Source organism: Triturus cristatus, chromosome 11 (assembly GCF_964204655.1).
Source record: "Triturus cristatus chromosome 11, aTriCri1.1, whole genome shotgun sequence".
NCBI lineage: Eukaryota > Metazoa > Chordata > Amphibia > Caudata > Salamandridae > Triturus > Triturus cristatus.
In genome coordinates, this window is record NC_140594.1 from 623,514,783 (window position 1) to 623,541,868 (window position 27,086).

General features: G+C 47.8%; 1 protein-coding gene across 3 annotated transcripts in view; it reads left to right on the forward strand.

Annotated features, from left to right (window-relative positions):
• GPAT4 (glycerol-3-phosphate acyltransferase 4) overlaps positions 1–27,086 on the forward strand; it is a 280,405-nt gene that overhangs the window by 127,321 nt on the left and 125,998 nt on the right. For all 3 annotated transcript variants that reach the window (XM_085634041.1, XM_085634039.1, XM_085634040.1), the window contains 2 exons: positions 13,181–13,255; positions 20,746–20,835. In XM_085634041.1, coding sequence (XP_085490167.1) covers positions 13,181–13,255; positions 20,746–20,835 — 165 coding nt within the window. The remainder of the gene's footprint in view (positions 1–13,180; positions 13,256–20,745; positions 20,836–27,086) is intronic.

Below are 27,086 nucleotides of genomic sequence, written 5' to 3' on the forward strand. Positions count from 1 at the left end.
TCTAGTAGCTCTTACATGGGCTCATCAACCTGGGTTCACCACACTACTAGAACTCTCAGTAGTCCCACTCGAGAAGCTTCACCTCAGTTCAGATCTTCTCACTCAGAACCACAGAGAAATCAGACACCCAAACCCAAAGAAGCTAAACTTGGTGGTTTAGCTCCTGAAGTCATATATTTTTTATATCCAAATCTGCCAGCAGAATGCATGCCCATTCTTATGGAAGCAAGCAAATTTACCACTAGAGCTTGCTATGCAGCTAAGTGGAAAATATTTGTTATTTATTGTAATAACCAGAAAATGGATCCACTAAATGCATCTATACAAAACATTATTTGTTATTTTCTTAATTTGCAACGTTCAGGTCTTGGTTATACTTCTCTGTGTCTATATCTAGCAGCAGTAGCTGTCTATCTTCAAAACAGACAACACTTCTCGTTATTCAAAGTGCCAATAATTAAGGCTTTCATGGAAGGCCTTAAAAGAGTGATACAACCAAGGATCCCACCTGCAGCTACTTGGAATCTCAATATTGTTGTAACAAGACTTATGGGTCCACCATCACATAATTGCCCCCTCCAATTTCTTTCTTGGAAGGTTGCTTTCTTAATTGCTATTACCTCACTAAGGCGTGTTGGGGAGCTTCAGGCACTAACTTTAGAAGAACTTTTTTTCCAGCTTTGAATCAAACCAAAACTTCTACCAAAAGCAGTATCCTCTCCTCACATTAATCAATCGGTTGAGTTACCTGTTTTCGTTCCTCAACCAGATTCTGTAGCTGAAAGAGCTCTTTATACATTAGATGTTAAAAGAGCATTAATGTATTGTATTGACAGGACAAAAGATTTTCGTAAAGCAAAACTTTTTGTTGCATTTTCTTTCCCTCATAAATGGAAACCTATTTCGAAATCGAGCATTTCTAGATGGGTCATTAAATGTATCCAAACATTCAATGGCAAAGGAACTTTGTTTATTACCCCTTAGAGCACTCTACTTGTAAAATAGGGGCATTTTTGGCTCTCTTAGGAAATATTCTCATAGCTGACATTTGGAAAGCAGCTACATGGTCTACACCACACGCATTTACCAAACACTATTGTGTGGATGTTTTACCGCACCAACAAGCTAATGTAGGACAGGCAGTGCTACGTACACTTTTTCAAACCACTGCAACGTCCACTGGTTAGCCACCTCTTTTTCAAGGGCACTGCTATACAGTCTATGCAAATCATGTGTATCTACAGCCACACATGCCTCGAACAGATTACTTACTCTGTAAGCATCTTATCTGAAAGAAACACGTTAGATTCCTCACCTTAGAATATCCCCAGGCGTCAGGCTGGATCTGGAAAGATTTTTCGTCAGCAATACCCCTTGCGCGTCACTAGGCGTCGTCTGCATCCGTCGTCTGCGTCGTGCGCCGGAATGACGTCATCTGAGTACATAGACGCCGCCCTCGCGCGCTGACGTCAGTTCTTCTTTTTTCCGCGCCAGACAGCGCCGATCCGGGAAGAGCTACCCCTTTCGTCATTTTTTGACTAAAGCTTTTTGGACTTTTTTGTCTACTTGTCGACTCGAACTGGTGCCGGTAGGATGCCTGGGTTTAAAGCCTGTGACTCCTGTCACCGACTGATGTCGGTAACGGCCCACCATCGCCGGTGCCTTTACTGTCTTGGGGCCGACCACGATGCGGAGTCGTGCTTCGACTGCCAGGCCTTGACCTCGAAAGCTAGGCCGGAGCGGTCCCGCAAGCTTCTCGAGCTCTGGCACTCGGCTCCGCGCCGTTCACGGTCCCGGTCCAGGAGGAGGTCGAAGGACCGGTCGCGGAGCCACAGCCACCATCACCGCTAGTCTGGTTCCAAGTCTTCGGGTAAGTCGAAGCATGGTAAGAAGTCCAAGCTCTTCGGACTCCCTTCGCCGGTCGCACAACTCGGTCGAGGATCCGCGTGGTACCACCCCCGCGGCTCCGTCGGAGCCGCAGGAGCCACGTCCGTCCTCATACCCACCGGTCCCTGGGACTGACGCGACTCCGGCGGAGATCAGTGCCTTCCTCTCGGCCATGAGGGGCCTGGCTCCGCCGTCGACACCTGCCGGCGCGTCTTCGGGCTTGACTGGGTGGCCTAGCGATCCGGCAGCTCCGCCGCCGTCGTCGACTTCGGTCCCGACGCCGCAGGTCCCCGTGAGATCCAGGCCTGGATCTCTGTCGGTGCCGGTCGACTTCACGACGCCTCCTCCGCCGACACCGGTTCCACCCCCGGCACCGTCTCCGGACGCCGCCGTTCCCCGGTTCAGCCCCGGTCCGGGCCCGGCGATGTCCGGCGCCGCATCCGACGCCGATGGATGACCATTTCATCTTCCGTCCGGCTCCGGTTCTTCCCCCTGTTTATCAGGAATCTGATGACTGGGGCGACTGGAGCGGTCTGAGGACCCTCTGGCCCACCAGAGCCAGTTATCTCGGGACTGGGCAGAAGAGCTGGGGGATGCCAGTGGACTTGATACCTCCCCTGACACTGGCTTCATCTCTCCTCCGACCATGGCTTCGGAGGAAGGTGCTACCTTTTCTGTGTCGTTACATAAGGCGGCCGAAGCCCTCGGGCTGGAGCTCCCTACTACGGCCGTGAGGACTAACCTCACTGAAGTCGCCCTGCTTCGGGCGACCCCAGTTTTCTGTCCCAACACCCCACCCCTGAGAGCCTGGTTATCCAGGCCTCTACTTCCCAGACCCCCTTCCCGTCTGCTCCCCCGGATCGGGAATCCAAGAGGCTGGAGCAGTTTGGCAAAAAGCTGTTCTCCTCCCTTAGTTTAGGGCTGCGGTCTATTAACACTGCTTGTCTTTTGGACCGTTACTCCCACTCTCTGTGGGATACGGTGGAGGACGTGCTGCCCCTGTGTCCGGAGGAGGCCTGGACACGGCTCGCCCAAGCTCTTGCCGACGGGCGGGACGCAGCGCGGTATGCCATCCGATGTGGTTTGGACACGACGGACTCGCTTGGCAGGGCAATGTCGTCCACGGTGGCGCTTCGTCGTCACGCCTGGTTGCGGTCCACGTCTTTTTCCGGGGATGTCCAGAGCTCCCTCATGGGCATGCCAAAGCGGACAGTGCGCTGGAGCACTTTAAGGACTCCAGGGCCAAGTCCTTGGGTCTTTCGGCCCGCGCCCGCAAACTTCTGCTTTTCGCCCCTTTCGTGGCCAAGGAAGGGGCAACCCCCTCACATCTGCCTGGCCGCAGAACCATCCTCCACGCGGTCACGGACGTGGATTCCGCCGAGGTGGTACAGGGGGACAACGTGCCGGTCCTTCCACATCCACCCCAGCAGCATCCGCCTCAAAGCCTTCCTAGTCCGTGCTTTCAGGCCCATTCCACGCCAGTGGGAGGCAGAGTTCGCCATCACCTGCTCCACTGGCGTACCATCACTTCGGACAGGTGGGTGCTGCAAATCGTCCGAAGGGGCTACTCCCTCCCCTTCGAGACGACCCCTCCAGCCATGCCACCGCAGTGCCACCACATGTTGGGGGGGATCACTTGAATCTTCTACGGGAGGAAGTTACGGCCCTCTTGGCCAAAGGGGCCGTCGAGCGCGTTCCTGGTCCAGAAGTAGGCCGTGGTTGTTATTCCCACTACTTTCTGGTTCCAAAGAAGGGCAAAGGGGGCCTACGCCCTATCTTGGACCTCAGGAGCGTCAACGCCTTCCTCCGGAAGGAGAGGTTCAAGATGCTCACCTTAGCTCAGGTTCTGGTTGCCCTGGACCCAGGAGACTGGATGGTAGCGTTGGACTTGCAGGACGCTTATTTTCACATCCCCGTCCTGCCGGCCCACCGGCGTTACCTGTTCACGGTGGGTCAGGAGCATTTTCAGTTTACTGTGCTCCCCTTCGGACTCACCAGTGCCCCTCGGGTGTTCACGAAAGTGATGGCGGTGGTCGCAGCTCATCTGTGCAGATCAGGGGTTCCAGTCTTCCCCTATCTCAACGACTGGTTGTTGAAGACGGGCTCGCCCCAGCAAGCCGTCTCCCACCTCCAGACTACGGCTGACCTCCTGCATTTGCTGGGGTTCTCCATCAATGTGCGGAAGTCGCATCTGAGTCCCTCCCAGAAGCTCCTCTTCATCGGAGCGGTTCTGGACTCAACGCAGTTCTGGGCTTATCCTGCGGAGCAGCGGGTCCGGGATATTCAGGTTCTGATTCCCATCTTTCAGCCTCTATCCCGGGTTTCGGTCAGGTCGGCTTCTGGGTCTGATGGCCTCCTGCATCCTGTTAGTGCATCACGCCAGGTGGCGAATGCGGGCTCTGCAGTGGGACCTGAAGTTTCAGTGGGCCCAGCATCGGGGCAACCTGTCCGACCATGTCTTGATCTCGGAGGGCACTGCAAAGCAGTTGCAGTGGTGGCTCACGGACCGCGATTGGGTCAGCGGCAGATCCCTCTCCCTACCCCAACCGGAGCACGTAGTAGTGACAGATGCGTCCCTCCTGGGATGGGGGGGGCCACATGGGGGAGGCGGACATCAGAGGACTCTGGTCTCGGCTCCATATCAACCTTTTGGAGCTGAGAGCGATCCGACTTGCACTGAAGGCATTCCTTCCCATTGTCCGCGGAAGTGTGGTACAGGTGTTCACGGACAACACCACCGCCATGTGGTATTGCAGCAAACAGGGTGGGGTGGGGTCGTGGACCCTTTGTCAGGAGGCTCTGCGCCTCTGGACATGGCTGGCACATCAGGGCATCACCCTGGTGGTTCAACATCTGGCGGGCTCTCTGAACGCCAGAGCAGACTAACTCAGCCGCCGGTGCATGATGGATCACGAATGGCGTCTGAACTCGGACGTGGCGCAAGGCCTCTTTCGGCAGTGGGGAGAGCCTTGGTTAGAGCTATTCGCTCGGGGACGCCTTTCGTCGCGAGTGGAGTTGCGGTCTGTGGTACGCCTTTCCGCCTATACCACTTCTGCCCAGAGTGCTGAAGAAGATCAGGCGCGACCGGGCCCATGTCATCTTGGTGGCTCCGAATTTGGCACGAAGGTACTGGTATCCCGAGCTACTCCGTCTGTCAATCGATCCCCCGATACGACTGCCTCTTCAGGAGGACCTTCTGTCGCAGCAGCGGGGACGGTCCTCCACCTGAACCTGTCCAGTCTCCACCTCCATGCGTGGAGATTGAGCAGCGACAGTTGATGCCATTTGACTTGCCTCCTGAAGTCTGCGATGTGATTCTGTCAGCCAGGCATCCCTACACAAAAACGGTATACGCCTGCAGGTGGAACAAATTTGTGGCATGGTGCACAGCAAAGGCTGTGGATCCCCTTTCCGCCCCTCTTTCTGAGGTTCTCCTCTTTCTTCTCTCCATGGCCCAGCAGGGCTCTGCTCTGGGCACCCTAAAAGGTTATCTTTCTGCTATCTCTGCTTTCTTACGGCTTCCTGATCAGACTTCTCTTTTCAAATCCCCTGTTGTTTCTCGTTTCTTCAAAGGCATTACTCGCATGTTTCCTCCTATCCCCTTCGTAATGCCTCAGTGAGATTCGAACCTGGTCTTGACATTTCTGATGTGCGCTCCCTTTGAGCCTCTTCATAATTGTCCCCTTCGTCTTCTGACTCTTAAGACTGCTTTCCTGGTAGCCATCATCTCAGCTAGACGGGTGAGTGAGCTCCAGGCTCTATCTTCTAAGCCTCCTTTTCTCTCTGTCCATCCGGACAAGGTTGTCCTCCGGACTCGTCCTTCCTTTCTTCTGAAAGTGGTGACTTTCACATTGGGCAGTCTGTCACGTTGCCCACCTTCTTTCCGCCTCCGCATCCTTTGAAAGAGGAAGAGAGGCTCCACCGTCTGGACCCAAAACGGGTGCTGTCCTTATATTTGGACCACACCAAACCGTTCCGGGTGGACGACCAACTCTTGGTTGGATACGTGGGTGCTAAGAAGGGGCGGGCAGTACACAAGCGAACCATCTCGCGGTGGGTTGTCTTGTGTATAAAAGCTTGTTACTCCTTGGCTAAAAAGGACCCTCCTGTAGGGCTGAGAGCCCATTCCACCCTGGCCACAGCGGCGACTACTGCCCTGGGCCGAGGAGTCCCCTTGCAGGACATCTGTCAGGCAGCAACGTGGGCCTCGCTGCACACGTTTGCCAAGCATTATTGCCTGGACAGCCAAGTCCGGAGAGATGGCTTCTTTGGCCGTTCTGTTCTCCAGGACTTTCTGGTGTGATCTTGTTTTACAGACACACCACCGGGGTTGGTATTGCTGGGGTATCTATTCTAAGGTGAGGAATCTAACAAAAGTGTTTCTTTCAGATGAACAAGTTACTTACCTTCGGTAACGATGTATCTGTAAGAAACATTAGTTAGAGTCCTCGCCGACCCACCCATCCTCCCCGTTCTGCGAACCGACATCTAGGGTTAAGGGCCCTAGATTTTTTGGCACCAGTGTCGGTCTCTTGCATGGCTCTGCGTTCCTGGCGCGGAAAGCTATGTACAAGAACTGGCGTCAGCGCGCGAGGACGACGTCTAAGTACTCCGACGTCATTCCGGCGCACGGCAACGGACGCGGACCCGCAGACGACGCCGAGTAACGCGCAAGGGGTATTGCTGACGAAAAATCTTTCCGGATCCGGCCTGACGCCTGGGGATATTCTAAGGTGAGGAATCTAACTAACTAATGTTTCTTACAGATACATCGTTACCGAAGGTAAGTAACTTGTTCTTCTTGGCATGTAGTGCTATAGATTACCATGCGCCCACCCTCTTCCCTGTACACCTATGGTCGTTGCAGTTCTAATCTATATTTTAATATGCATGGACATCTCTCTACTTACACTTCCAAAAACTCCATTCTTACCCTCTTGCGGGGAAACAATCTAACAATGGAGTCGATGCCTGTGCGCACTATTAGCAAAAGGAGGAGTCACCTTACCTTGTGACTCAAGACTTTTTCAAAGAAAAACAACTTGCAAACACTGAACCCAACACTAGATGGCAGGAGTATGCAAAGCATGTGAATCTACAGCACTACTTGCCAAGAGCAGATGGTTATAGGGTAAGTAACATAATCCTTATTTACGTCTTTATGTATTTTCTATGAATGTGGTGGGTTCCGGCCATTTTATGTTCTTGCGAGTGTGGGCGAGCTCTTGCTGCTGCTCCTATTGTCCGTGTGGTCTGATTGCCTTCATTCTCACCACACACTGAATATGAGGTGGCTTCTAGCGTTCGCAACCCCACTCCTTTGAGTGTGGGGTTCTTGCTGCTGCCCATTTAAAATACTGCTTTTGCTGCCTCAGTGATGCTTGCGTTGGGCCCCTGGGACAGTATAGTGGGCTTTGTCATCTTTGATAGACGTGGGTGGACTGACTGACTGCTTATCTTGTGATGATTGTGAGGCAGGTGTATACATTTGCCTCCATGGTCCTCCTGTAATGCCTGTATGGCAGGGAAAACGGGTTGCTTGCTGCCTCTGCTGTCTGTGATGGCACGCTGTTTCCAGAGTTAGTGGTGGATTGTGGCTTCATGTTACCCATGTGGAGAGTGTCTGGCTGTTGATCCCTTCTTGTCGTTGTGAGTGAAGGGTGGGCACTCTCCTTGAGCTGCACCTGTGATGTATCGGGCACTCTGATCTCCTGCTGGCTCTGTGATGTCTGTTAGGGGGCTGGTGCTTGCCTGAGAGCCTCTTAAGGATTTTGGAGATTTTTAGATATCCATGGGTCTGTCTGTCATGTTCCAACATTCTGTTGCTAATATGGCATATAGAAGTTGTGAGATGGGTTGGACGCACGGTGTCACATGCATGAACCTTGGTTGGGATCACTTTTCAGTTTCACTGAGTGTAGGAGAGTAGGACCTGCACTTACGTTGCCCCCACTTTTTTTCCTGATGTATACACTGGTTTCTGGCTATAGTCTGGCTGGGTCCCTGCTAAGCAGGGCCCCAGTCTCTGTTCTCTCTAAACGACTTGGTGTGCATATTAGATGCACTAGTGATTGGATACTGTGGTACCTTATGAGCCCCTAGTATATGGTACCTTAGGTACCTAGGGCATAGGTACTTCACAGGCCTACCAGGGGCTGCAGCATGTATTATGCCACCCCTGGGAAGCACACTCAATCTGACTCCACAGGCCTGCTACTGCAGCCTGGGTGAGGTAGTGTTAGCACTCCTCACAGAGGTATAGGTTTCTATATCTCACCATACACACACACATAAACCTATCAGCCACCCCTTTGGCAGGCCCTATCAATCCTGAGGGCAGGGGGCTTGGTTTACTATGTGAGGGGGTGCCTCTGCATGAGCAGGACCCCTCTGCAGCTGGCAGAGTCTATTCTCTGTGGCTGTTTGTGGATGCGGTTAAACCATATATTCTTAAGTGCATTATAACCCAACGGTAAATGGTAACTTTGGAATGACTGCATCAAAACATGTCTGTTTGGTGTCCAACTACTTGGAATCATACCCCCACACCATTAACTGGTGTGGGAGTATGATCCCAACCTTCTAGAGGGGACGACATGTACCTACTGTGGTAACACGGTAGAAATCTGAAAGAGCCTTGGCATCACAAAATGGATGCCACCAGCACAGACACTGGGCTGCCCTCCTGCTGCTGACTGAAACTCGCAGTGGAGGAGGCCCAACAATAGGCATCCTGTCACAGGGAGGTGTCACCACCTTCCAGACAGGATTTAGTGTATTGGAGCTGGGTGGGTGCACTTCTAGAGTGCTTTGAAGTCCTGCACTGGGGGAGCAGTAGGCTCCTCTGTGCATATGCCAGCTCAAACCAGTTCAGGGGCTACCTGTCCCTGCTCTGGCGCGAAACTGGACAAAGGGAAGTGGGTGTAACCACCCCCTACCCTGACCCTCCCAGAGGAGTGGTCCTAGAGCTAGTCCCTCCCCTATCTTCAGTATAAGATAGCAGACCTTGCCATTGCAAAGCAGATAACCCTGAACGACGCTCTACAAAGAAGAATCCTGGCCCTTTGACGTTCCACTACCTTTGGAAGACCGAAGAATCTCCCTTGCAGTCAAAGAGTGACTCTCCTGCTTGGCAGGCACCAGAAACTCTAATGAACGGTCGCAAACTTTCCCGCTCCCGCCGGAGTTCGAAGTTCCTGCAGCCCCAGAAGTGGATTTCCTGACTTCTCGACGGCCATTGTGAGTCCCCAGCAGAGCTGAGGCGAGTGGAGCCCACCAGTGACGAGGAACAGCAATACCCGGGTACCGTGCACTATTGTCGAGTGCAACCCCTTCACAACATTCTACGAACTTGTGCATTTCACCATTTGTGGCCAAAGCCTCCAGCAGGTTTTGCATCGAAAGTTAGAGGCCTACCCCGTCCCGAGTGACCGTGGGCACTGGTGAAGCATTTCCTCAAGAGGCGTCTTCGCGATCCCTTGCCCATTGGCTTGTGGGTCCCCCGAAGACTTTATCGACTCAAAGGGCTCCCCTGGTTGCTCCAGCCTGCCCTCACGCACCCTCGCTGGGTGAGTCCCTCAGACCTTGCTGGTCTGCAATGCTGACCTTCTTCGATTTCCACGAGACTTGCTGTTGCCAAGGCTTGTTGGCTCCAATCTGGTTGCTGACACCTCAGTAAGCTGCAGACGTCGTGGGACACTCCGAATCTAGCTGCTGGTCATCGTCGATCCTTCCTGGTCCTCGTGAGCGAAGATTTAAAACACCCTTGATCACCTGAAATCACCCGACTTCCGTGGGCAACCAGCTTCCTGGCCCCCGTGAACACTGTCCCTTCAATTTTCAGGTCATCTGCATCTTGAATCCACCCTTGGATTCCACCGGACACTTATTCAGTCGACGCAAGCAGCAAGTCTTGGTCTCCATAGAAAACAGCGACGCGACCCGACACCTATGCGCCCAGCTTCCCTGGGTGAGGTAACTCGTGCACTCCGGTGCCCTAGTGTGTGTTGGCCCTTGAATTACTTACCTTGTAAGTGGCTTGCTTGTAGACTTCCTCGAAGTACCCTAAAACTTTAAAAATCAAACTGCGACTTGCTCCATTATAATCAATAGGGAACCCGCGGCTGTGTTCACACACTGCATGCGTCTCCCGTGGGTCTGTTACTTACCTGCTTTCACTGCAGTGGTGAAGCCCCAGCTATTCTAAAGGCCCTAGGCCTTGTCATTCTGCAAGTCGACTTTCCTAAACCTCTTTTTCAGTATATGGTCTGGTACGCCCCTAGGGCCCCAGCCATATTTGTGCTTAACTTATTGTGAAACGTTGATATTTAAATGTGTTTCTGACTTCTAATCTCATAAAGAGATTAGTAGAGTGTGTCTAGAAATAAATGCATATATATTCGATATATATACCTGTGTGGTGTCCTTTCATTTGGTAATTCAAGAGATTATAAGGTAAAACAAGCTGCTTTACATTCCTCTGAGACTTAGCCTGAAGGCTGCTCTCCACAGCTACCACTAGGATAGCTTTCTTTAAAAGGTTGTCTTAAACCTATCTACCATAAGAGTCGAATTGGACTGGTGCAAGGTGGCCACTATAACTAGTGACCAGAATATGCCAGGCCAACTTCTCACACTGAGTAAAGTCATTGTCTTTCTTCTCCTATATCTTTTAGTATTGAGGGGTCGTGTTAAAGGGCTTATGTGGGAAGAGTATTAAATGTAGTTGAACTTTTGAGATATGCATCGTAGCTGATTGGTCATCATTGATAGACTGGGGATGGTGGCGCTCCAGTGGGGCAATGAAATAGTATGCAAAAGTAATGCTGTAAGCAGAGAGGCCAACGTTAGCAGTATTGCTGTTATCAGGGGATGAAGCAACTATTATTATTGTTGTTAATATTATTATTATCATTATTATTATTTATATTTTTTTAATTCCTCCATGAGGCTTAGTTGTGCATAGCTTGTAGTCATTTTCAGACGTATTGTGAGGAAAAGAGCCAGCATGCTTCTTTTAGATGCTGAGGAGTTAAATGAGCTTCTCTCTCGATTTGCCCCAATAGTGCAGTGCCTCAGCTACATCTGATTAGATGAGGCTCATGGGAGTATTTTACACAAGGACGTGTAGCATGTGGCATATCTTGGCTTTTTATTCATTTATTGATTCCTGCTAGTCTCCCTTCCCACCACATATTTTTATGGATCTTGGTATTGAGCTTTAGAATTAAGGATTTCATTTCCGGGCTAAGAAATCGCCCAAATAATGTCCTGTTTGGAGATCACCACTCCTGGTCTAATTAACGTGAAGTTATGCATTGTAATGGACTTGCAGTGGAAGGTCAGAGATGTACCACCCTCAGCCATTTGTTAATTTCAGTCACCTGCTATTTATTTTTTGTACATAATGAATACAATAAGTGAAACAACTCCACATGCAGTTTGAAATCTGCTTCAAAACACTTATGGACGGCTGTATGTTACCATTTCGACCTCATTAATTTTGGATGATTTTATTTGGAATACCACTATTTCTGCCTGTTAATAGTCTATACATTTATTTTGATTTATTTTTCTTTTTTAATCTTATTTGAAAAAAAAATTATAATGTTTGAAGTTTAGCTTACATAAACCCTCTAGGTTTTTTTAATTGAAAGTGTCCTCCCTTTTTAGCTCATATAGATTATTTTGCTTGTGCCTACAGCAAAAACTGCTGAACAGATTTACACCAAACGTATCATGAAAGTAGAAATTTACTCAGTGGGCTTTTATTGGGTTGGTGTAAGTCCTTTCTCTAATTTTTAAGGTAAGAGTTTTTAAAAGTTTCACTTTGGGCTTGAAAGGGTAAACCGTCTTGTATCTCCGCCAATGGCAAGTCACAAAATTGCAAATCCTAGTGGTCACATCTGAATTTTTAACAAATGTGATTTGCTGGAAAAGGACAGAGAATCTTTTTCTAGCCAAAGTGCAATGTACGTTTTTTTTTTTCATTTTCTTTCCATTGTGAGTTTCACATTACGGTGAAGAGAAAAGTTCCACAGCCATTCAGAGGGCACCCTCTGAGGTGCCCAGACTCGGAGTTTGGGTGCCACACAGGGGGCATGGAAAATATTTTTTTTTTTAAAACCTAGGTGCTAGCAATGCAATTTTAATTAAACTTGTGATTTCCCATCAGAAAACCACTAGCTGCGGAAAGCCAAACATGCACAAAAGGGTTGGAAATAAACAACATTATTAACCCCGGAAACTCACCAGTTATGGTTTCCGATGCTCATTACCTGCCATGTTGGTTACTTGTTCTTCAGTGCCATTTACGAAGGTGGTAATAGTTATTGTTACCAAAGCACACTACACGCTATAACTGGCAAGTTTAAGTGGTTTATCATGTTTGAGCCAGAACCATAACTCTTATACCCTCTCCTACTTTATCTTTCTTTATCTACATATTACTCTTACATAATACTCTATCTACCCTGCTTGTATACATAACTGTACAATTTATGGCATCTGAAACTGTGGCAAATCCAAAATCCTGGATAGGAAATAACGGTAATACAAACTGGTGTTATAGCCTGGTGGACATAACAGAATAAACGAAGAACATAATTTACATCGATAAGTCAGAACTGGATCTACATATTACTCTTACATAATACTCTATCTACCCTGCTTGTATACATAATTGTACAATTTATGGCATCTGAAACTGTGGCAAATCCAAAATCCTGGATAGGAAATAACGGTAATACAAACTGGTGTTATAGCCTGGTGGACATAACAGAATAAACGAAGAACATAATTTACATCGATAAGTCAGAACTGGGTCTGATAGTTTCTCTGCATTGTTAAAATTGGAGAGCCTCTCTGAAGAAAGAATTGTTGAGGGTTTTATTTGGTCTTAAATGTAGGTGACTTATTAAACCTATAACGGAAGCAGTTGGGAACACTGCCAGGAAGCTTCTTTTTGATAATCCCAAAAGGCAGAAAGAATCTGCCATTCTGTCGAGACATGAAACAACTGGCCTCTCATTAGTTCTGCAGCAACAGAGCTGCCAGTGCCCTGGGTCACATGGGGCAGGTCTGTGTTGCTTGGAGTGGGATTGCCAGAAGCACTTCTGCCCATGATGCAAAGGAGTTGCCACTGGTCATGCTGCAAAGGTTTGTGTTTTCCTGAGTGTCCGCACTCCCTCCTGGTTATCAAATGGATGTTGCAGTTGTTTATGAGGGTTATAACACTTTGATGCATAACTTATCTGGGCTGTTTGTCTGATGCCAGTTTTATTTTTCCATACAGGGTGGCTCTGGCCATAACTGGGATCAGCCTCCTGGTGATGGGCACCACAGTGGTTGGATATTTGCCCAGTGGAAGGTGAGTTTATTTTTCTGTGGCAACTGGGGGAGGGGGGGGGGGTTTGGGGGAGGGCGCGGGGGTTGGGGCGTTGGGCAAAAAATTAGGGCCCTGGGTACAAAGCCATTTTGCGGTTGCAAAGGCTGCAATTCTCAAAGTCAAGGCCTTTGCGACTGCAATTTTTTTTGGAGTATGTACGAAATCAAAAATGCGATTCAGAAACATGTTATTACCTGTAAAGTAGGTTTCAAAATGAATCGCAAGTTGGGCCGTGTTTAAGGGTGTCCCTTGCTATTTCCGGTTCCTTAAGATATGTATCGATGTTTCTAAACCACGGTTGGAGTTGCAAGCCATTGATAGGTTACTGACACTTCAAAGGAGGTAGCAAACCATTCACTAACAGGAACGGGTTCTCAAGGGAACCTTTTCCTTGTACGAATGTGGATAGAAATTTTTTTTAGGAGTAGGCTGTGGTTCATGGACCACTGCTTACTCCTCAAAAAAATGTTTGTGCAACTTTTAATTTAAAAAATATATATATATATTCCAGCTTTAAAAAAGATTGCTTTATTTAAAATCTGTCTCTCAAACAAGAAGGGGGAAAGGAGGGGCTTTTGCAATAATAAACTAACTAAATGATATTGCAGGTCCAGCATACATGCCCAACAATCAATACTTAACAAGAGGGTATGCAGTTCCTAATAATAACGTAGTGTGTGTTAGAATCACTAGGTCCCAAGGTGATGGTGTGAAACGGTCTAGTTACGCGGAGTAAAAGGTACTCCTACTGGAAATGAAGACCCTCACACACCCAACAAGCGGGTGTCTTGCTTCATCACCGGGTCTTTGCTCCTTATCGGGCCGGCGGTGCAATGCCCGATCAGGCACCCCAAGGGGGCCTTCCTGTCGGAGATCTTTATTTCCAAACGCCGGTGAGTGAGGTGTGTGGGGAAAACGGTTAGTTGGTATAACTAGTGTAGGTGCAAGTGGAGTGAAAAGTAAGTGTACTAAAACAGGGTAGGTGATCCACTTCAAACAAATTTAATAAAGTATGGTCAACACCCTGATTAAAAACAATCTGCACATCTCTCACCATTAGGTGTATGAGGGATATGTGCTACAACAGTAATAAAAAAGGTCAACATGTTTCTTGCCTGGATATTAATTAAATGGCAATTCTTCAGGACCAATATATACGGCTACCTGCACCTTTTTGGTGGTGGCCACAACCTCTAAGAGGTGTCAATGGTAGCCACACGTACAGCACCCTAAAAACGTGTGGTGCCGTGTAAATCAAGAACACACAACCTGTGAAGAAAAACACACAATTTTAAAAGAACATTGTTATTGTACATCAGTTCGAGGCATCTGGTTCAGTTAAAGCAACGAATTATGTCAAACATGAAACCGTGGCATGCGTCGAATGTGAGCAGGTATTAAAAGGACTTTGTCGAGGCAAACAGCAGAATCTTATAGGCGGACTTAATCTACACTTCTTAGAAGGCATGGTACTCTTGGTTATATACAAAACTCACCCCATTAGGCTGTGGAGACAATGTGGTCAGGGTAGGAACACACTAATTGTTAGTGTCCTAAAAAGGAGGAAGAGAAATAACAAACAAACAACAAGTGCGTCAGAAAAATCCGCGTCAAGTGTACTCAGAATCAGATGGAAAACCCATATGGTAATTATTCTCATGGGGAACAACAGCGTATAAAGTTGTTTGAAGCGCAAAAAGATATATGTAAAACAAACTCCCGGAAGCACTCTGGTAGATGTTTAACACAGTTATCACAAATACTTGAACATATTGAAACAGTGCCAGCCCAGTGCTAGTAGCGCGGGTGCAAACCCTGTCAGTGCTACTTATATAGCATCGCCCATACATGGGACTTGAAAAGTGGCAGAACTGGTCTTCGCGTGTTGAAAGAAGGCGTACAGCGGTTGTAGCAGCCAGTAAATCAAAAGATTTGCACACGCAATTGGTGATGGGAAAGTAAAGATGGACTAATCTAAGCCCGAGACACGAGAGCGCTGTGGAGACCGCCGACAGCAGTGACTGTACATGCTCTCTACGAACAGTATCACCTTTGAAGCGTGGTGAAAACTAGGCTCAATGAGCCGCATACCAACTCCCTCGGTCATGCCGAAATTGACGAGAGAAACGAATTAAGTATACTCACGGTTGCGTTGAACTAACGTTACCGTCAACCTATGACCCCGCCAGCCGCTCAAGTCTGGTGAAGGTCCAACAGGGAGGCTCCCAGATATACGAGCCGTTAAGCGTGTTTCGTCACTCCGTCTCGGGCGGTAACCAGTGTAGGGGGCGTGGCTACGTCCCAGAAACTAGACCACCACCCGTTATGCCTGTACAGAATGTCCGAGACGCCGGAAATGATACTATGGGGATTTTGTTACAAGAAAGTCTCCCCCTCTTCCGCGAGAATGACGCGTGAGGGCGGGGACCCCATTGACCAATACGGTGGTCCCCTCAAGGATTATCAAAGAGTGTTTACTAATGTGATGTTGTCATTTGAGCATAGTGGTGACGCGTGCTCACAACAACCAGACATTGCACCCAAAAGTGAGGTTAAATGATGTCTAACTGTACGCTGTAGTGCTCAGTAAATATCACGCGCAACATATTCTGATGGAGCGCGGAGCGCAATATGCACACAGTCTTGGCAACCCTAATGTTCGGGAAAGGGCTCGTGAGTCCTAAATATAAAAATTAATATCAATATTTATTATATGACCACTAACCGACTTAAAAGTCAAGAACAACCGAAATCAAAGGCATGCTCAGCAATGGTTGTTAAAAATATCATAATGGCCAAAAAGAATACGCATTATTGTGCAGAGGAAAGGCTCATCGAGTATGGATATAAATAAAGTTACAATACAGATACTGGTCCCATTCCTTTTCAGAATTTATCCACGAGTGAGAAGGCAGCCATAAGAGACCTGGCAAACGATAACACCATCGTCATAAAACAAGCTGACAAGGGTGGGGCGACGGTTATCATGTCTGCAGTTGACTACGACATTGAATGCCGTAGGCAACTTACCAATACTAGATATTACACACCCATCCAAGAAGACCCCACCCCGCGCCTTACTCGTACCATAGGCTCTATGGTCTCTACGGCTGAGTTAGAAGGGTGGATTACTAAAAAAGAAGCCAATTTTCTTATAGCTAAAGAACCAGTGATCCCCTTCTTTTACTGTCTGCCTAAAATTCATAAGGGAATATCCCCTGTTCCAGGACGTCCGATTGTTTCTGGTATAGGTTCTATTTTGGAACCATTATCACAATTTGTTGACCATTTTATCCAGCCCCTGGTTAAAGCAACCCCCTCCTACATCCAGGATACATCTGATATTCTCCGTCTTCTGGAAGGGTTCCAATACCCACAGGAAATAAATCTCTTGCTGACACTAGATGTCGAGGCGTTGTATACCAACATACCCCAACAAGCAACCCTCCAAGTTATCGAGGATGCATTAAGCAGCAGTGAGATTAGCTCCAACACACCAGTATCATTCATCATGGAATGTGCTAGCCTGGCTTTGACACAGAACTTTTTCGAGTACAACACACAATTGTACCATCAAACCCAGGGCACTTCCATGGGCAGTACATTCGCGCCGAGTCTGGCATGCATGTACATGTCAGCTTTCGAGAGTAGGGTGATACATCATCCCTCCAACCCCTACTCTGCGAATGTACTGCTCTGGAAAAGGTTCATCGACGACATCCTGGTTCTGTGGAAGGGAGACTATACGAATTGCACAGAATTCTGTACGTGGATCAACACTCTTAATCCCTATTTGAGATTCACCCATACCATCTCTGATACAGAAGTACCTTTCTTGGATCTACTCATCCACCTGGAAGGGGGTACAATCTCCACGAGTCTGTATCGTACGCCCACTGATAGAAACAGCCTTCTCTTATTCAGCAGTTACCATCCCAAAGCGTTAAGAGCAAATTTACCTTTTGGTCAGTTTCTACGAATCAGAAGGAACTGCAGTTCTGTGGCTGATTATCAGAAAGAGTCCTTAACGCTTATGAATGACTTAATCAAGCGCGACTACCCCTCACAGGTTGTGTCTCGTGCTCGCAAACGAGCGAGAAATAACAACAGAGAGAGTCTGTTAGAAGTTAACACTAAAGAACTTGATCAATCCTTAACCTGTGTCACCACCTTTACCCCTGATTCGAACAGGATTAAGGCAATCATTAAAAAACACTGGGGTATTCTCAACACTGGAGATCTAGATTTGGAAGTCCCCAGATTTGCGTTTAAACGCACGAGCAACCTTAAGGACCTTCTAATACACACTAGGCCTAAGAAACCAGCTACTGGGTCTCAGAGACTACTATGGAACCTTCCCCCAGTTAAGGGTCATTACCCCTGCGGGATGTGCTCGATGTGTCCCCAGACACAAATCAGTAAAGAACTGGCACTCCCTAATGACGTGACATGGCAGATCAATAAGCATACAAATTGCAATTCAACAAATTGCATTTATTTGATGACATGCCCATGTGGCTTACCATACATAGGTATGACCACACGCGCAGTTAAAACGCGTATGCTGGAACACAAAAGTAATTTCAGATGCGCCAAGACCAACACCAAAATGACGACCCACTACAACTTGGTACGTCATGCACCCACCTCTTTCAAATGGGTGGTTCTGGAATCTCACCCCCACATGTCAAAAAACGCCCTCTTCAGACTTGAACAACGTTGGGTCCTGAGATTGACAGCTGATACAACTGGCCTGAATGAGGACATTCCGTGGAGTAGTCTAACTTGACTTAGACTAGTTTTTTCCTGTAAATGTAACTTTATTTATATCCATACTCGATGAGCCTTTCCTCTGCACAATAATGCGTATTCTTTTTGGCCATTATGATATTTTTAACAACCATTGCTGAGCATGCCTTTGATTTCGGTTGTTCTTGACTTTTAAGTCGGTTAGTGGTCATATAATAAATATTGATATTAATTTTTATATTTAGGACTCACGAGCCCTTTCCCGAACATTAGGGTTGCCAAGACTGTGTGCATATTGCGCTCCGCGCTCCATCAGAATATGTTGCGCGTGATATTTACTGAGCACTACAGCGTACAGTTAGACATCATTTAACCTCACTTTTGGGTGCAATGTCTGGTTGTTGTGAGCACGCGTCACCACTATGCTCAAATGACAACATCGCATTAGTAAACACTCTTTGATAATCCTTGAGGGGACCACCGTATTGGTCAATGGGGTCCCCGCCCTCACGCGTCATTCTCGCGGAAGAGGGGGAGACTTTCTTGTAACAAAATCCCCATAGTATCATTTCCGGCGTCTCGGACATTCTGTACAGGCATAACGGGTGGTGGTCTAGTTTCTGGGACGTAGCCACGCCCCCTACACTGGTTACCGCCCGAGACGGAGTGACGAAACACGCTTAACGGCTCGTATATCTGGGAGCCTCCCTGTTGGACCTTCACCAGACTTGAGCGGCTGGCGGGGTCATAGGTTGACGGTAACGTTAGTTCAACGCAACCGTGAGTATACTTAATTCGTTTCTCTCGTCAATTTCGGCATGACCGAGGGAGTTGGTATGCGGCTCATTGAGCTTAGTTTTCACCACGCTTCAAAGGTGATACTGTTCGTAGAGAGCATGTACAGTCACTGCTGTCGGCGGTCTCCACAGCGCTCTCGTGTCTCGGGCTTAGATTAGTCCATCTTTACTTTCCCATCACCAATTGCGTGTGCAAATCTTTTGATTTACTGGCTGCTACAACCGCTGTACGCCTTCTTTCAACACGCGAAGACCAGTTCTGCCACTTTTCAAGTCCCATGTATGGGCGATGCTATATAAGTAGCACTGACAGGGTTTGCACCCGCGCTACTAGCACTGGGCTGGCACTGTTTCAATATGTTCAAGTATTTGTGATAACTGTGTTAAACATCTACCAGAGTGCTTCCGGGAGTTTGTTTTACATATATCTTTTTGCGCTTCAAACAACTTTATACGCTGTTGTTCCCCATGAGAATAATTACCATATGGGTTTTCCATCTGATTCTGAGTACACTTGACGCGGATTTTTCTGACGCACTTGTTGTTTGTTTGTTATTTCTCTTCCTCCTTTTTAGGACACTAACAATTAGTGTGTTCCTACCCTGACCACATTGTCTCCACAGCCTAATGGGGTGAGTTTTGTATATAACCAAGAGTACCATGCCTTCTAAGAAGTGTAGATTAAGTCCGCCTATAAGATTCTGCTGTTTGCCTCGACAAAGTCCTTTTAATACCTGCTCACATTCGACGCATGCCACGGTTTCATGTTTGACATAATTTGTTGCTTTAACTGAACCAGATGCCTCGAACTGATGTACAATAACAATGTTCTTTTAAAATTGTGTGTTTTTCTTCACAGGTTGTGTGTTCTTGATTTACACGGCACCACACGTTTTTAGGGTGCTGTACGTGTGGCTACCATTGACACCTCTTAGAGGTTGTGGCCACCACCAAAAAGGTGCAGGTAGCCGTATATATTGGTCCTGAAGAATTGCCATTTAATTAATATCCAGGCAAGAAACATGTTGACCTTTTTTATTACTGTTGTAGCACATATCACTCATACACCTAATGGTGAGAGATGTGCAGATTGTTTTTAATCAGGGTGTTGACCATACTTTATTAAATTTGTTTGAAGTGGATCACCTACCCTGTTTTAGTACACTTACTTTTCAATCCACTTGCACCTACACTAGTTATACCAACTAACCGTTTTCCCCACACACCTCACTCACCGGCGTTTGGAAATAAAGATCTCCGACAGGAAGGCCCCCTTGGGGTGCCTGATCGGGCATTGCACCGCCGGCCCGATAAGGAGCAAAGACCCGGTGATGAAGCAAGACACCCGCTTGTTGGGTGTGTGAGGGTCTTCATTTCCAGTAGGAGTACCTTTTACTCCGCGTAACTAGACCGTTTCACACCATCACCTTGGGACCTAGTGATTCTAACACACACTACGTTATTATTAGGAACTGCATACCCTCTTGTTAAGTATTTATTTAAAATCTGTCACAGACATGGTGGTCTTTTGTCCCCAGTAGGCCACCATCCGTGTGGTAGCAAGATATTGGTGTGTCACAATTTACACGTTCACGTGGTAGATCAATTGCAGCCCACTATGATTACGTATTTGCATGTTGGTGCACATATTATGACCACTCTTACTAAATGCATTCTTTGTACATAATGCCCATTACTTTTCTTATTCCCTTTTCCTTCGATCTCTTCATTCTGTGACCCTGCAGTATGCTCTCAGTTTCTTGGGTGGTTTTCAGAGGGTTGTCCTCCTCCACTCGCTTTCTTTGGGATAAGCACACTCCTCTTGTTTACTTTCCTTCTTTCCCTCCTTGCTCTGCTCTGTCTCCACTTTCTCACTCCATCTCCCCCTTCTCCAGTGTAGTGAGATAACCATGTTTCTCATTTCAGATTCAAAGAGTTCCTGAGTAGGCACGTTCACTTAATGTGCTATCGAATCTGTGTCCGAGCATTGACTGCCATCATCACATACCACAACAGGTAAACTGCCTCTACTCCTTCACCATACCTGTAGAGATGATATGGTAGCTTCAGGAGTTACTGCTTCTGGTTCATGGCCAAGCTCTTATCCCTCTGGTTCTGTAGCTTCACCTTCCTGGATAAAACCTCAATTTGTGCACTAACACGCAGCGCCTGTAATGGTATCTTAGGGCCTTCTTTTTTTATCTCGAACTGTATGTGTCGTGACTGAGACTGTGTTCTTTTGAAGTTGAGACTTTATACAGAAGGACTATTTAATGGTAACCCAAAATTGCACATTTCTCATTGTACACTACAAAAGGCAAAACTACCACCCTCAAAACTACCACCCTCAAAACATCCACAACCTTCCCCAGACAACAACAGCTGCAACAAACACCTTCTTGAAGTTACTATAGGAGAGTTTACAAGGGCAACAACAGCTGGGGGCAGAGCAAAAGGCGCAGCCCCCAGAGGGACTCCCTTACCCATCACACGTGTCTCGGGAAGATTGCAGGGGTTTCTGCTCTGCTGGGCAGAGATCACCTCAAACCAGTGGGTTCTAGGTATCATAGCAGAGGGTTACTGTTTAGAGCTTACACAGACACCACCAAGCATTTCCCCCCTGCAGACACAGACTGTCCCCAGAACATCAGTGTCTACTTTTAGAGAAGATGCAAGCACTACTCGTTAAATGGGCCGTAGAGCCTATGCCTCCCTTACACCATGGCAAGGGGGCATATTCCTTATATTCTTGAATACCAAGAATGATGGGTCTCTAAGGTACATCTTTGATTTCAGGTCCCTCAGCAAGTACATCCTGTCCGAGTGCTTCCACATGGTGATACTCTAGGATATCATTTCTCTACTACAGCGAGGTGACTTCATGACTGCCCTTGACCTGAAGGACACCTACGTTCACATACACATCTACCCTGCGCATTGAAGGTCCCTGCGCTTTGTGGTTCCTCAGTGTCATATTCAACTCTCAAGTACGGAACGCATACCCAGCCCAGTAAGGGTGCACGCATTCAAACTGCTGCTATCTCTTTTTCAGCCAGATTGCCAGTTAACGGTCAGGAAGGTCACACACCTCTTGGGTATGATGGCCACCTGCATTATCATAGTCCCACATGCCAGGTTACACATGCGTCTGTTGCAGGAGTGCCTAGCAGCACAATAGTCACAGGCCAGTGGGAGGATCTTGGGTTGACCTGGGGCTGCACACATCGCTCTCTGCAGTGTTGGAATGCCAGCAACCTGTTCCAGGGACGGCCTTTTCTAGACCTTGTTCTGCAAGCGACCGTCACCAAAGGCGCCTCACTCTTCGGCTGGGTTACTTACTTGCAAGAACTGACCATACAAGGTGTGGGGACACCCAACCAACTGCATCCACACATCAACCACCTGGAGTTTTTAGCAATCCAGCTAATCCGCAAGGTGTTCCTTCCTGCCATTCAATACAGGTTAATTCTACTCAGGACGGGAAACATGAGTGCCATGTTTTACTTACAGAGACAGGGTGGCCCTGTGTTTTTCTGCTCTAGCTCATACCATTTGGCGATATATCACAGAAACCATCTCCTCATACAGTACATACCCTAGGTGGACAGCGACTTCACAGATCTGCTCAGCAGGATGAATCAGCAAGTCCACGAGAGGGAACTCAACTCGCAAGTCCTACTCCTGTACTTTCATCATTGGGGGTCACCCCACCTAGACTGGTTTGTCACCTCTGAAAACTCAAAATGCCAAAGCTTCGCCTCCAGGCTACCATATCCACAGTCTATGGGCAATGCACTGTGGTTGATCTGACCAGGGATATTTGTCTATGCTTTTCCGCCTCACCCACGTCTTCCACTTGTGGTTCAGAGGCTTTGGCAAACATCCCTTATTCTCATTTTAGTAGCCCAAACTTGGGCCAAACAGCCCCGGTTCACCACCCTTCTCTCTAGTGCCTCACAAGAACCTGCCTAATTGGCTGGATCATCTCTCCCAAAATAAATGCACTCTTAGGCATCCAAACCTCAAACATCTCAGTCTTGTGATTTGCCTCCTGAAGGCCTAGAATTTGGGTACCTCAATCTGCCTGCAGAATGCATGACCATGCTTAAAGAAGCACGCAGGCCGATGGCCGCACATCAGGCTCTGGCTATCTGGAAATGGTTTGTGCATTACTCTCGTTCTAAACACATTGATCCACTCAAACCAACAGTCCCAAGATATTGTGTGTTACCTGCTTCACTTGCAGAAGTGAGTCCTGGCATATGTCTATCAGACTTCACTTGGCTGCTTTCACTACTTATCTCCAAAACAGAGAATACACTTCCCTTTTCAGGGTGCCTTTTATCAGAGCCTTCATGGAAGGGCTCAAAAGGATTATATCCACATGGGTGCCTTCCGCTCATGTGTGGAACCTCGACATTGTTCTCACTAGACTTTGTTTTTCTGAAGCTCTGAAAGCTTAGCGTGTGTTTGTTTGCATGCTGATCTTCCAGTGATTCTAGGGTTCTGGCCCAATCACTTTTGTTCCCTCTTTGATCAACATTTTAGTTTAGTTTTTTTAACTTTTTATTTTTTAAGCTTCTCCTCCTTTTGATGTTCATTGCTGTAAGAAAATAGGTTATTATTTATGGAGTGGCAGTCCTTGTCAGTGTAAACACTACTTTGTGCTTAACCCCTCTGGTAGCTTGGCATGACAACAGTCAGGCTTAACTCAAACGTATTGTGTAAAGTATTTTTGCAACATACAAACCATAATACAGTGAAAACACAAGAAAAGTCCCAAACCAATTTAGAAAAATAGAGTACATTTGAATCAATAAAATTACACCAAATTCAATTCAATTGGTAGAATCGGAGTTACTAATGTTTAGAATTTGTAGTGAATAAAAGTGCTAAAAAAAGCACAAAGCACTAACTGCGGTTATTTGGTCGCACTGGACCAGGACAAAGTCACAAGTTCTGGCTGACGGCGATAAACACAGAGGTCATCTGTTGGTAGTTGGTCCTTTGGGTCCTTGCCGATGCGAGGTTCTGTGTTGGCCTGCGCTGCGCTGTCTGTTCCGGTGAAGCCACTGATGACGAGTTGTGAGGTGGTGCATTGGGTTGCAACCCCTGGCGTCTGTTCCGATGAAGCTGCTGATCAGGAGCTTTGAGGGGCTGCGATGCAAGGTTCTGCACCTGGTTGCGTTGTGTTGGTTCCCATGAGGCCTTCAGTTGTGCTGGGAGGTGTATACCCTGACTCCAGCCGGGGGTCCAGAACCTAAGGGGCACCACTCGTTGGGAAGGGGGCAGCACCCTGGAATCATGGCTCACTCCAGCAGAGGCACGCAGCAGAGCTCTGCCCAGTCCAGTTGCAACAGATCAACTGGGCAGTTGCATGGAAGTGTCTGGAGCTCATGTTCCTGTAGCTCACACAGGAGGTCTGCCAACTGACCCTTGGTAACATTCTCTGGGTAGATTGGGATGAAGGCAAACAGGTCTAGTCTCCCTTCTCAGACAGCAAGGCAGTTATCTGGCAGCAGGACAGTCTTTCTGTCCTATTTTAGATCGTAGAGTGCAGCTTTTTCCTGTAGAAGGACAAATTCAGGATGTTCACACTGGCCCACGTTGTAACATCCCTGGACGCAGGAAACAGGATTGTAGTATTGGACCTGCAGGACTCCTGCTGCTATGTTCCCGTCCTGCAGGTCAAGAAAAGCTACTTGAAATTCAAGATGGGCTAGCAGCATTTTCAGTTTCCCATGCTCACCTTCAACCTCACCAGTGCCCCTCAGGTGAACATGAAAGTGATAGCAGTAGTCACAGCATATCTTCAGGACTTGGACATCCAAGACTTCCCCCTACCCCTGTGGATTTACTGTTAAAGGTGGGCTTACCACAGTCAACCATGGACTGCCTTCAGACAAGGGTGAACCTTCTAACATAATTTCGGGCCTTCTGTTGAGTCAAGGACATTCGGGCTATGATCGAGATGTTTCAGCCTCGTTCCTAGGTCTCACTGCGAGTAGTCGGAGACTTCTTGGCTTGTTGGCTTCTGGCATCCTGCTCATTGCCAGATGGCATATGCGGGCTTGGTTTTGGGATATGAAGTCTCATTGAGCTTAGCACCTGACGAACCTGTCAGATTCCATCCAGGTTTCAGAGAAGAGTGCATAAGATCTGCAGTTGTGGCTGCTAGACCGCAGTTGGACCAGTGGCAGATCCCTACCCCACTTAGAGCCGATGGTGGTGAGAGACCCTCTTCCTACCCCTCCTATAGCTGATGGTGATAAGAGCCTCATCACTGCTCGGTGGCTAAGGTCATGTATGAGAAAGGATTCTGCTCTCCGGAGGCGACCCAACTCCCCGTCAACTTGTTGTTGACGACCATTTGCTTGGCATTGAAGGCCTTTCTGCCACCCATGAAAGGGGAGGCTGGTTCATATTCTCACAGGCAACACCACTGCAGTGTGGTATTACAAATAGGCCCTGTGCCACTGGAACTGGCTGAATTGTCAGGCACTTTTCCTAGTTGTGCACCACCTAGCAGGGATCTTTAAAGACTAGAGTGGATAAACGTTGTTGGCGATGCCTGGCAGCTCACACGTTGACAGTTACACCTGGAAGTGTCATAGGGCATTTTCTCGCAATGTGGCGAAATCTGGCTCTACCTTTTTGCCACTGTCAAGAACATGCCATGTCAGCACTGTTGCACTCTGGAGTTCTCACGAAAGCACTCCCTCAGAGACTCATTAGGCCTAGAGTGGAGCACAGGACTCCTGTATAACTTTCTGCTTCACTTTCCCCGAGTTCTGAAGATCAAAAACTACGTGGCCCAAGTCATCTTAATGGCTCCGTATTAGGCCAGAAGAGTGTGGTACCTGAAATGTCTGGGCATGAGCATATATCTTCAGATCAGTCTGCTGCTTCAGGAGGTTCAACTGTCGCAGCAGCAGGGCCAGTACATGGACCTGCACAGTCTATACCTCCATGCGTGGAGACTGAACGGCAGCAGTTGACTGAATTAAATTTTCCTCCCGTAGTAGTGGATGTTGTCCTTGTTACTAAGCGTCCTTCTACAAAGTCTGGTTACTCAGGGCGCAGGGGCAGGTTTGTGGCCTGGCGTGACACCCCTCGTAAGACCCATTGCAGGCCAAACTGTCAAATTGATTGTTTCTTTGTCCTAGCGGGAACCTGCAGTGGGCCCTGTTAAAGGTTATCTGTTCGACCCTTTTGGCCTATTTATGTATCATGTTGCATGAGTGAGCTTCAGTCTCTCTCAGACGAGCCACTCTACACATCTCTTTTCCTGACACACCGGTGCTGGGAAGTAGTGTGTCCTTTCTGACAAAGTTGATGACTCCCTTTCATGTTGGACATTTCACCGCCTTTCTGATCTTTGCTCCACCTCACCCCTCTAATGAGGAGGAGAGACTCCATCAGTTTGAATCCTAGAGAGCATTGAGTTTTTACATCGATCGCCCCAAAGACCATCAGGTGGACGAACAGCCCTAATGCAGGGTTCTACAGGGCAAAGAAAGGCAAGGCAGTGTAGGAAAGGACCTTCTTGATAAGAATAGTCCTATATTAAGATCTGCTACACACTGGCAAAGAAGCAGCTTCCAAAAGCTCTGTAGGCTCATTCCACCACAGCCAAGGCTACTACCCACTGCTTTGGCATGCTGAGTGCATGTTCTGGATATCTCTCAGGCTGCAATGTGGCCATCAGCGCATAGGTTCATGGAGCACCAAAGCCTTGATGGCCATGTTCGACGGGAAGGTCATTTTGCCCATTCAGTCCTGTCAGACTTGTTGAACTGAACCATTCCTCAGGCCCACCACTTGGGAGGCGCTACTTTGCTATCAATTCACATGGTGAGGAATTTACAGTAATGCTCTTTTCTTGTGGCTACCCTATCTTACTGCAGATTCCTCCATGCTCTTCCCCTTCCCCATTCTTTGGAATGGTCTTTTGCTCAATCTAATAAGGTCCCATAACAGATCTTCACCATGGCACATCTGATTAATTGATTGTGCTAGTCATCACTGAGTGTGGGCAGTGCCAAGAAAGAAACTGATTTCAGCAAGCAGGGGTGGCGCTTAGATGTGGCTTCGACCCCCACTTCCGGGATGGAATGAGGCTATTGTGGAGTTTCAGTATGCCACCTATCAGCCTGTGCAGTATATGCTGTAACAATCTTCCAGAACCAGTGGGACTCCTGGCATATTCACAAGGGGAGGGATCTGTTGATAAATAAAGTATCAACGAGGAAAAGGCGTTACTGAAG